This window comes from Onychostoma macrolepis, chromosome 13 (assembly GCF_012432095.1).
Source record: "Onychostoma macrolepis isolate SWU-2019 chromosome 13, ASM1243209v1, whole genome shotgun sequence".
NCBI lineage: Eukaryota > Metazoa > Chordata > Actinopteri > Cypriniformes > Cyprinidae > Onychostoma > Onychostoma macrolepis.
In genome coordinates, this window is record NC_081167.1 from 32,430,210 (window position 1) to 32,442,709 (window position 12,500).

General features: G+C 40.4%; 1 protein-coding gene across 5 annotated transcripts in view; it reads left to right on the forward strand.

Moving 5' to 3' along the window:
* Positions 1-12,500, forward strand: part of lclat1 (lysocardiolipin acyltransferase 1) — a 25,017-nt gene that overhangs the window by 6,393 nt on the left and 6,124 nt on the right. For 3 of the 5 annotated variants that reach the window (XM_058796373.1, XM_058796372.1, XM_058796370.1), the window contains exons 3-6: positions 305-503; positions 574-720; positions 4,264-4,380; positions 5,727-7,225. In XM_058796373.1, coding sequence (XP_058652356.1) covers positions 305-503; positions 574-720; positions 4,264-4,380; positions 5,727-6,217 — 954 coding nt within the window. In that variant the 3' untranslated portion in view covers positions 6,218-7,225. Of the gene's footprint in view, positions 1-304; positions 504-573; positions 721-4,263; positions 4,381-5,726; positions 7,226-12,500 lie in introns of those variants that run through there. The other 2 variants (XR_009273999.1, XR_009273998.1) reach the window with 2 other exon arrangements.

Genomic DNA, 12,500 nt, shown 5'->3' on the forward strand with positions numbered 1-12,500 from the left:
GTCATTTATATGTTTACTTTTTAAAAAATCTTTCACTTGTTTCTCACCAAGAATATAGCTGTGGTAGCTGACTAAATTATAAACAAACAAACAAGTCCACCTGAGATTAATATTTAAATTATTTAACAACACATTTACCTGTTACTCATTAATGATTGCAGCTAAACAAATAAAATATTTCATCTTCTTATTAAAGGGATAGTAAGTGTAGACTTTAAGTGTTTGGCTTTGTTTTGTTGTTAGTAATGCAGGTGTTGTTTGTTCGTTGTTGGCGTTGGATCAGCGTGTGTGTGTGTGTGTGCAGGCGCTGCTGGAGCTGGTGTTCGGGGTGAAGGTGGTGATCACGGGCGACGGCTTCGTTCCGGGCGAGCGCAGCGTCATCATCATGAACCACCGCACGCGTCTGGACTGGATGTTCCTGTGGTGCTGTCTGCTGCGCTGCAGCTACCTGCGTCTGGAGAAGGTCTGCCTCAAAGCGGCGCTCAAGGCCGTGCCCGGCTTCGGTGAGTCCATCGAATCATTAACAATAGAACAGCTCCGGGGCGAGCGTGACGAGTCTGGTTCTGTGTGCAGGCTGGGCCATGCAAGTGGCCTCCTTCATCTTCATCCGGCGGCGCTGGGAGGAAGACCGCGCTCACATGGCCAACATGCTGCAGTACTTCTGCCACATCAAGGAGCCGCTGCAGCTGCTGCTGTTCCCCGAGGGCACCGACCTCACCGGTGAGCAACACCCAAACACCACTGGCCACACCCAGCACCACTGACCACACCTAGCACCACTGACCACACCCAGCACCACTGGCCGCACCCAGCACCACTGACCACACCCAGCACCACTGGACCGCACCCAGCACCACTGACCGCACCCAGCACCACGCCGAGCACCACACCCAGCACCAGTGACCGCACCCAGCACCACTGACCACACCCAGCACCACTGACCACACCTAGCACCACTGACCACACCCAGCACCACTGGCCACACCCAGCACCACTGACCGCACCCAGCACCACGCCGAGCACCACACCCAGCACCACTGACCGCACCCAGCACCACTGACCGCACCAGCACCACTGACCAGCACCACTGACACCCAGCACCACTGACCACACCCAGCACCACGCCGAGCACCACACCCAGCACCACTACACCCAACACCTCTGACCACACCCAGCACCACGCCGAGCACCGCACCCAGCACCTCTGACCGCACCCAGCACCACTACACCCAGCACCACGCCCAGCACCACTGACCACACCCAGCACCATTACACCCAGCACCTGGCCACACCCAGCACCACTGCCGAGCACCACACCCAGCACCACGCCGAGCACCACACCCAGCACCTCTGACCACACCCAGCACCACACCCAGCACCTCTGACCACACCCAGCACCACACCCAGCACCTCTGACCACACCCAGCACCTCTGACCACACCCAGCACCACTACACCCAGCACCACTGACCGCACCCAGCACCACTGACCACACCCAGCACCATTACACCCAGCACCTGGCCACACCCAGCACCACTGACCACACCCAGCACCACGCCGAGCACCACACCCAGCACCTCTGACCACACCCAGCACCACACCCAGCACCTCTGACCACACCCAGCACCTCTGACCACACCCAGCACCACTGACCACACCCAGCACCACTGACCGCACCCAGCACCACTGACCACACCCAGCACCACTGACCGCACCCAGCACCACTGACCACACCCAGCACCATGCCCAGCACCACTGACCACACCCAGCACCATTACACCCATATCATAATGTTGTTTTAATGATGTGCGATTTGATATTATTGAATATTTTGCAAAAAACATTCAAAACACCCCTACAGTCAAGTCAAGTCAAGTCACCTTTATTTATATAGCGCTTTTACAATACAGATTGTGTCAAAGCACTTAACAGTATCAAATTGGAGGATAGAGTGTCAGTAATGTATAATGATAAGATTAAACACTCAATTTTCAGTTAAAGGCATTTCATTATTGAATTCAGAGATGTCATTGTCTCGCTCAGTTTAGTTTAAATAGTATCTGTGCAATCAAATCGGTGATAATCGCTAGAAATTAAGTGTCCCCAACTGAGCAAGCCAGAGGCGACAGCGGCAAGGAACCAAAACTCCCTCCGAGACAGAATGGAGAAAAAAACCTTGGGAGAAACCAGACTCAGTCGGGGGCCAGTTCTCCTCTGACCAGACGAAACCCGCAGTTCAAAAGTTTATATTTCTATTTTAATTTTGTTGCAATTTCTAACAATAGTAGTATTATGTAGTTAGGTATTTTATTATATTTTAGTTATTTTGTTATTTTTGGTTGATATATCTGGGGATATATCTCTGGGGGTCATCCGGGCGTCCTGGTCTCCGCCGACGATCAGGGCCGCAGACGTCACCTCCCGGCGCCGACCCACCGTGCATGCATACATTATGTGAAGTCTAGACTATTTCCCGTACATATTTACAGTGCGTTTCACTGCATGATTCTGTCTATTAAAATGCATTTAGAATGATCACAAATTCAAGACATGGAGGAGAAAATCTATTTATACCAATTCATATAGTTGATCAATTTCACACGAAGAGTGCCGTTTTCTCAAAATATTACCATGATTACAAATGTGATATTGATTTTTTTACAACAGTTCAATAAACAAGAAGTTAATTGAGAGACTTACATTTTAAACACCACATTTCCTGTTTTTGCACCATTTCGCCAACAAGATTAATTCCAAACACAGCCACAGCACTGTTTTGTGTCTCTGAGCAAATGATGGTGTTTCGTTCCTGAATGAATCAAATGTTTAAATGATTTGGTTCAATCGCAAAAAAAAAAAAAAAGAATTTGCATTAGCACGTTAACGTGTTAACTTTGACAGCCCTAGTAATTATGATGATAAATCGAAATATACTGGTTTGTAACATCAAACTGCAAAACCGACTGTTTTTGTACAGCTAAAATAAATGAAAGACTTGCACATTCAAGTTAGAAATGACCAAACCCAATCTTACATTAAAAAAACATGTATATATGAACAGATTTAATTTATTCATGTGTAAGAGTCAAAATCTTCTAAGGGGTAATTAATGTAACAAATCATGTAAAAAAAAGGATAATCTTTTATTGGAAAATTAAACAACAGTTTATCAAACTTTGATAATTGGCTTAATCTTTAAACAGCTGAGAAGATAGTGATCTACGTTTTATTGAAAAAAATCACCTGTCAATTTCACCAAGTTTATTCTCACTTGTGTTATGTGTTTGGTACGTTATGGTCTCTGTATGTATTTTTGACAGACGAAGTGTTACATTCAGTTCAGTGACGCTTGGAAATCAAGTTCATTTGAGCAGGAAAGCTTCTTATAAACAAATGTTCTATTTAACCCATGAAAATGAAAACGAAATAATAATAAAATAAATAATACTGAAAAATCACATTTTAGCAGATTTTGACTGATAAACAATGATCAATGCACATACATCAGCGCACGCAAATCTGGGCAAGATGCAATAATGTTTGCTCTTGTACTTCAAGAAATGTGTCTTAGATGTTGTTTATGTAGACTCTCAATGAATGGATGAAATGATGAAAGAATATTAAAAAAGTTTGGGATGACAGTAGGGTGAGTAAATGATGATTTTTGAGCGACTTACAATCCCAGGTGACAAAAATACTGCACTTCCATAATATACTTAAAGTGCATAATATACTAATCTTGTACTTAATATACTAAAAATGATTCTTTAGTACTTCTTAAAATAAACTATTTTGGGACACCATGATTATGAACTAAAATGTGCTTTTAACGTAATATCTCTGTATTTAAAATATGTATTTAGTCAGCACTTGTAGTGCACTTGAACATCTTTCATACACTAGAACACTCAAGTGTACTACAAGTGCTGACTAAATACATATTCACCTGGGCTGCACTGACCCGAGACGCTCGAGGGCCAAACACGGATAAAGCCCTGAGAGATCCGGCTCAGACGGACATCTGCTGACCTGAAGCTGACCTCAGATCATTAATTTGAGCCCAATCCTGTTAACGGTTTGATCTCGTCTGAGTCCGATCTCTCAGACGCTCTCATGAACGACATGATCATCAGTGATCGCTGAGAGTGAATTTGATCTGCGTCAGACAAGCTTGTTTGAATGAAATCATTTGGAGTGATTTTAAATCAGTCTGTTTTGTTCTTTATTGTAAGGTTTGTTTCTGTTGTCTTCGATGTCTGTGCAGAAAACACTCGTGCCAGGAGCGACGAGTTCGCTGAGAAAAACGGTCTTCCCAAGTATGAGTACGTTCTTCATCCACGCACCACCGGCTTCACCTTCATCGTCGACACGCTGCGGAAAGGTCAGAGGTCATCAGTGCTCATGTGTTCGGCCTCATTAGTTCAGAGGATTGAATTAGAGTGCCATAAATCCAGCGTAGATGTTCGTCAGACCTCACAAACGAGCTCAACCTAAACCATTTAAAGCGTGTAGAATGTCAAGCTCATTGAGTATAACGCTTGCAACACCTGGGCCACGGGTTCGATTCCCAGGGAATGCATGAACTGATGAAGTCTAAACCTTCAGTGCAATATACACTACCAGTCAACAGGTTTGAACAGTAAGATTTTTCATGTTTTTGAAGAATTCACTTCTGCTCACCAAGCCTGCATTTATTTGATCCAAAATGCAGCAAAAACAGTAACATTTTGAAATATTTTTACTATTTAAAGTAACTGTTTTCAGTTTGAATATCTGTTAAACTGTACTTTATTTCTGTGATGCGCAGCTGTATTTTCAGCATCATTACTCCAGTCTTCAGTGTCACATGATCTTCAGAAATCATTCTAATATGCTGCTCTAATTTGCTTCTCAAGAAAAAAAAATAAAAAATAAAATAAATATTGTTATTATCAATATTTCAAACAGTTGAGTAAATTTTTCAGGATTCTTTGATGAATAGAAAGATCCAAAGATCAGCGTTTATCTGAAATAAAAAGCTTTTGTAACATTATACACTACACTATTCAAAAGCTTGGAGTCAGTGTAATTATTTTGGGAAAGAAATTATAGAAATTAATACTTTTATTTAGCAGGGATGCTTTAAACTGATCAAAAGTGATGATAAAGGCATGTTACAAAAGTTTTCTATTTCAGATGAATGCTGTTCTTCTGAACCCTCTATTCATCAGAGAATCCTACTCCGCTGTTTTCAACATTATAATAATAATAATAATAATAATAATAAATGTTTCTGAGCAGCAGATCAGAGTATTAGAATGATTTGTGAAGGATCATGAGACTGGAGTAATGATGCTAAAAATTCAGCTTTGAAATAACATTAATAAATTACATTTGAAAATATATTCAAATCAAAAGCAGTTATTATAAATGTTAAAAATATTTCAAAATTTGACTGTTTTTGCTGTACTTCGGATCAAATAAATTCAGGCTTGATGAGCAGAAGAGAATTCTTTGCAAACATTAAAAAGCTTACTGTTCAAAACTTTTGACTGGTAGTGTATAATGATAATAACTATAACTATATTGATACATTTGGCCATAATGATAGTGAAATTAGTGTGCAGTTTATTATAAGCGCGCTGCATTGAAACTTTTGACCGCTAGTGCGAGTCACTTATCATCCGTCAAATGTGTGAATGTGAGGTCAGCGAGTGCTTTGTGGCTAGTGATTGTTTCTGTGCACAGGTGATAACCTGGACGCGGTGCATGATATCACGGTGGCGTATCCGCAGAACATCCCTCAGACGGAGCGGCACCTGGTTCTGGGTCTGTTTCCGCGCGAGATCCACTTCCACGTGCGGCGGTACTCCGCGGCGTCTCTGCCCTCGAGCGTGGAGCCGCTGCAGCGCTGGTGTCAGGAGCGCTGGCGGGAGAAAGAGCAGCGCCTGAGAGACTTCTACCGCTCCGAGCCGCGCCGCTTCCAGGAGCCCGAGGCCCGCGTGCCGCCCTGCAAGAGCGAGAGGAGAGTAACGCTGATCAAAGCTGCCTCGCTGCTGTACTGGAGCGGCTTCATCACGCTCTCCTGCGCCGGCCTGTGGCTCTCCACCCCCCTCCAGATCTACTTCCTGCTGATGGTCATCTTCTTCCTGGGTCAGCTGCGGGTCACGGGCGGCGTGGAGCTGATGGAGCTGGCCTGTCACCGGCGCTGGAGCGGAGCCCCGGGGAAGCAGGACTGAGAGATGAAACTATAAACATTGTAAACACAGCAGTCATCACTGTGTGAACGTGAATGTCGTCCTTCAACTCTTTCAGGTCTTTGTGTTTCTCATTTGTTTTGTTTTAGTAGCTCGGGTTATCCAGTTACAGCCATATTTTAAAGAATTTAATTTTATTTGGTGTTTAGTGGAGGCCAGAGTGATTAGAGCGCTAGTCTCCAGCAGCTGGAAATGCTTTTAAGTCAGTTATTTCTATCTTTTGCTGTAGTGTGTCAGCAGGAATCATCAGTGTTTGCCATTAATTGTAATAATCCAGTGAGATTTGTCTGATCTGACCATCATCAGTTCGTCTGCAGTGACATGAAGAAACAGAACAAACTGAGACTAAATCCAGAAGAACTGTGTCTCCGAGACGCTTCTGTTTCTTCATGTCACTGCAGACAGACTGATGATGGTCAGATCAGACAAATATCACTGGATTATTACAATTATTTTAAGCAAAAGATAGAAATAACTGACTGATTTCCAGCTGCTGGAGACTAGCGCTCTAATCACTCTGGCGTCCGCTGTGTGTGTGTTTTATAGTTACGGAACGCAGCCATAGCACATTAGCTTCGAGCGCTCGTGAAAAAGGAAAAGCCCGGTGTCTTGAAGCGCATCAGGAGCGTGTCGTGTGTTTTCTGCATGCATGGCTGCAGGTGATGCGACAGAAGAACGCAGAAGGTTTCTTCAGCTGGAATCAACTCATGTGACGTTCTCAGACAATCCTCGTGTAAATCAGGACTGAGTTACCCGTATAAAACCTGACCGGCCCCTGGCCTCTGACCTCTGACCCCTGGTGTCCTGTGTGCGCTGTGCTCCTGGTTCTGTGGTGATGGAGGAAGACCGGCTCACTGTGATGGAGATCTGTGTCTGTGTTCCTCGTCATGTTCGTGTCACGATCACTCAGGTATATTCACTGTAACCAACCACTGCTGAGCAGATCATAATCAATACGCCAATAAATCAATCTTCTGTGTTCCTTTATAAGCTGCGCTCCACACTTTGCTCTGTTTTGCTTCCATAAGATGTCTCTTCTTTCAGACTAGAGGAAAGAAAACATCCAAAACTCACGTTTAAGTGTTCATTTTATCACACTTTATCTATTTTAGTCTATTTGAGTACAGTTTTGGATTTGTTCATATTTCATTCACACTGATTTATGCATTTCACTCCTTCACTCCTGGTTACTGATGATTGAAATCGCACAAACCTAAATAAACTGTGCAGATTGTTCTCTGAAGCCCCATGGACGGACTGGTCCTGAGCGGGTCACGTGACCCGGTGGTCTTCTCTGAATGGCGGTGAGAGTGTGAGATTGCTGTACGGTTGTGCTGTAGTGCGACGCGCTGCACGTCTGCTGTTACAGGACTGTGTTCAGTCCCGCTTTAGGAACGCAACAGTCGTCATTAGAAACGTTTAGAAATCTGTTGTTGTTTACAAAGAGAAGCTTCAGTGTCACATGATCTTCAGAAATCATTCTAATATGCTGATTTGCTGCTCAAGAAACATTTCTCATTATTATCAATGTTAAAAACAGTTTTGCTGCTTAATATTTTTGTGGAAACGATTTAAAAAAGAGAGAAATTAATAATTTTATTCATGCATGAAAGTGATAAAAAAAAGTGAATGAAGACATTTAAAATAATTTCTATTTAATAAATGCATTAACAATTTAATTAATATATTTGATGAATGCTGTTCATTGAACTTTATATTTATCAAACAATCCTGAAAAATAGCGTATCACCATTTCCGCATAAAATATGAAGCAGCAAAATAGTTTTCAGCATTGATCATAATCAGAAATGTTTCTTGAGTCAAATAACTCATTGTAGGGCTGAAACGATTAGTCGACATTATCGACAACGTCGACAATAAAAAATTGTCGAAAAATATTTTTGTGGTCGAGTCTGATCTCACGTGACCTAATGCAAGAGCCTGCAATACTGCGGTTCGACCAGCGCGGCGCTGTTGCGCAAGACTGTAATTCAGCTCTCCCGGATGCAGTTCAAGAGAAGAAGGCGTTTGATGAATATGTAAATATATATATTGCGCGCGTTCCTCTCAGTAACAAAATAAACAACAAAAACTGGCAGCAGTGTGAAAGCAGCAGATAAAAATGCATCTGATTACAACGATGTGGATGTTTGCATGAGCTCTGCAGTTCAGTAACGTTACTCCAGTAAAGTCCGCTCACATGTTTATTTATACAGTACTTTATGCAATAGATAGCCTTAAATCAAGCAGCTTTACGGTATTAAACATGAAAACCCAGAGTCAGTGTCGCTTTCAGAATTACATCTTGATTTTCTGTTCTAAAGCAGCTCTCCAGTCTGGAGCTAGCTAATGATAAAATCTTTATTAGTGAGGGGGAAATAATTTAATTAAAAAGATAGTTTGGTTTACAGGAATCAAAGCTTGATCTAGCTCAGGACTGTTTGGGTTATCATAACCCTATACGGTATTTTAAGACATTATGTTGTGGATAAAATAGTTTATCCAAAGCATCACTTACCTGTATTTTGATTCGTATCACGTACAAAAGGAGATGTTAAGCAGAACAATGCGTTACTTCTCCATGTAGCTAATTAAATGGTGAGAGTGTCTCATTTTGTGCCAAACACATCTATTTGGATAATGAATTGGTAACACTTTAACTAATGTTAACAGATGATACCTTATTGTAATGTATTAATTAACATGAACAATGAACAATACATTTATTAAATTCATGTATTAATCTTTGCTAATGTTAGTTAATAAAAATACAGTTGTTCATTGTTTGTTCATGTTAGCTCACAGTGCATTTACCAGTGTTACAAAACACAACTTGTGATTTCTATAAATGCATTAGTAAATGCTGAAATTAACATTAAGATTAATACAGGGTTCCCACGCTTCTTGAAAGTACTTGAAAACAAAAATGGGTCCTTGAAAGTGCTTGAATTTAAATTAGAAATAAATTTAGTTTATGGCGCTATTTCAAAAATTGTCCTATATGTGCTGCCAAAGATGGGGTAGAGCCAAAAAAAACTTGGCGTGTGTTGATGTGCAGCCTAACACAGTCATTCTCTTAACACTTTTACTTTCACTTTCACTTTCGCTTTCGCGATCACTGCACTCTGTGTAAAGTGAGCACATCTTACAGCGCGTGAATAATTATTAGGCACCTTGATATTCTGATCATATTTTTTTCCTAGCACATTTTACCAATTCCAAACCACATCGATCTTAATAACTACTATTCATTTTGTATTTAATCATTTATAAGTGATATAATTATCCATGAAGGCTGGACGTGAAAATCTCCTTATATTCATGTGTGCAGAATTATTAGGCACGTTTTCTTTCACAGATAAAATGAGCCAAAAAAGTGATTTAACTGAAAAGTCAAAAATGATTAAACCCCCAATGAGAAATATTCAAATATAATGCAATACAGAAATTGTAAAGTTAAGACATGACCATTGGTCAGTGAAATGCTCACTGGGTCAGCGGGGTCAGACAAAAACAGGTGGAGAAGAAAAAACACAAGGTAACTGCAAAATAATTAAGAATTAATGAGAAGAATTAGGTGTAAACCATCAAACCTTTATTCTCCAGCGCCACCATTTTCAGGACTGCAAGCTTCCTGGAGTCTCCAGAATTACAAGGCGTCAGGTTCTCAGAGACTTTGCTTGGGTAAAAAATCCTAAAAAATGACCCTCACTTAATAAGAATAACATGCTGAAGTGTTGTGAAATACATGAAGACTGATTTTTATAGACGGATGAGTTGAGAGAGACTCTTTAAGGAGCAGCATCACATCCTCGTGTGCCACTGTTTGAAGAATTTCTTCCAGAATAGCAGTAAGTTCTAGGAGCTCATTTTTAGTCCATCACTGCAAGACAGACTCTTCAGGACTGGAGACGGACTAAAACTTACTGCGACATGGAGCTAAGGAGAAAATGGAGAACTTGAAAAATAAGAAAAACCGCTTAGTACAGTTTAAAAGCAAATAGAAAGTCCTATTTTTTTTATTTCTTTTCTTTGTATTTATTTGCAGATTTGCACATGCACAAGGTTTAAAATGTTCATGACATATTTTTTAAAAATATTGAAATTTTGAGCAGCTGCATGTTTGAGCGCCTGCATTCCTCTCGGTCAAAGATGAAACAATGGGATTTACAAAATAATTTTGACTTGAGTTATTTATTAATGAGTAACGTCTCTATTGGTGGTGGTTGAGGAGATTCCCCCCCCCCCTTCTATGTAAAGTGCTTTGAGTACCCAGAAAAGTGCTATATAAATGTAACGAATTATTATTATTATTATTATTAACAGGTTTTACAGTGTTATTACAACATTTAACCACTTTTTATTAATTTAAAAATTGCAAAATTCTTTCAAATTTAAATCTAGTACAATAACTACAGCAAAAACCAGTTTGATGCATATTTTATAAATATTTTAAAAATTGTATTTGAATATTACCAGTATTAACTTCAGTGGATTTCATTCAATTCCTTTGAACACGACTGCTCATAACGGTCTAAATTTGTGAAACCTACACATTCAAAACATTATTACTCTGAAATTTTTCATGTAAATGTTAAGTGCAAGTAAAATGTTTAGTACTGTAAGGTCTTTCATGACACTACATATGCTGGCGTGTGAATTTGATAGGTGCTTGATATAAAATAAATGGTGCTTAAAAAAGTCCTTGAATCTGGTGTTCATGAAAGAGTGGGAACCCTGTTAATAAATGCTGTAGAAGTATTGTTCATTCTTAGTTCATGTTAACTAATGTTAACCAATGAACATTATTGTAAAGTGTTACCAATTAATTGTATAATAATTGTAATTACATAATATGCTTTTCTAAATCTGAAGTGACCTGTATGTTAGAATATATATAACTTAATATTTTAACTAATTGCAAAAGCTGAATAATCAAAATCTATTGATGAATCAGTTAAATAATCGTTAGATTAATTGATTATCAAAATAATCGTTTGTTGCAGCCCTAATGTGACACTGATTTTAAAACTGCAGTAATGAAGAACATTATGCTTTGCATCACAGCAATAACATTACATTTTATAATATATTAAAATTGAAAACTTTTTTTAAATTTGTAGTTATATTTCACAATATTGCTGTTTATTTTTTTTATTTTTTACTTTATTTTAATCAAATAAATTCAGCCTTGATGAGCAGAAGATATTTATTTCAGAATCATTAATTGTAATGCAGGTACTTTAATAATAATTCTACAGTGGGATAAAAAAGTATTTAGTCAGCCACCAATTGTGCAAGTTCTCCCACTTAAAAAGATGAGAGAGGCCTGTAATTGTCATCATAGGTATACCTCAACTATGAGAGACAAAATGAGAAAAAAAAATCCAGAAAATCACATTGTAGGATTTTTAAAGAATTTATTTGCAAATTATGGTGGAAAATAAGTATTTGGTCAATAACAAAATTTCATCTCAATACTTTGTTATATACCCTTTGTTGGCAATGACAGAGGTCAAACGTTTTCTGTAAGTCTTCACAAGGTTTTCACACACTGTTGCTGGTATTTTGGCCCATTCCTCCATGCAGATCTCCTCTAGAGCAGTAATGTTTTGGGGCTGTCGCTGGGCAACAGCGGGTTGAGATCTGGACACTGGCTCGGCCACTCCAGGACCTTGAAATGCTTCTTACGAAGCCACTCCTTCGTTGCCCGGGCGGTGTGTTTGAGATCATTGTCACGCTGAAAGACCCAGCCACGTTTCATCTTCAATGCCCTTGCTGATGGAAGGAGGTTTTCACTCAAAATCTCACGATACATGGCCCCATTCATTCTTTCGTTTACACGGATCAGTCGTCCTGGTCCCTTTGCAGAAAAACAGCCCCAAAGCGTGATGTTTCCACCCCCATGCTTCACAGTAGGTATCCTGTTCTTTGGATGCAACTCAGCATTCTTTCTCCTCCAAACACGACAAGTTGAGTTTTTACCAAAAAGTTCTATTTTGGTTTCATCTGACCATATGACATTCTCCCAATCCTCTTCTGGATCATCCAAATGCTCTCTAGCAAACTTCAGACGGGCCGGACATGTACTGGCTTAAGCAGGGGGACACGTCTGGCACTGCAGGATTTGAGTCCCTGGCGGCGCAGTGTGTTACTGATGGTAGCGTTTGTTACTTTGGTCCCAGCTCTCTGCAGGTCATTCACTAGGTCCCCCGTGTGGTTCTGGGGTGAGATCTTGCGTGGAGCCCCAGATCGAGGGAGATTA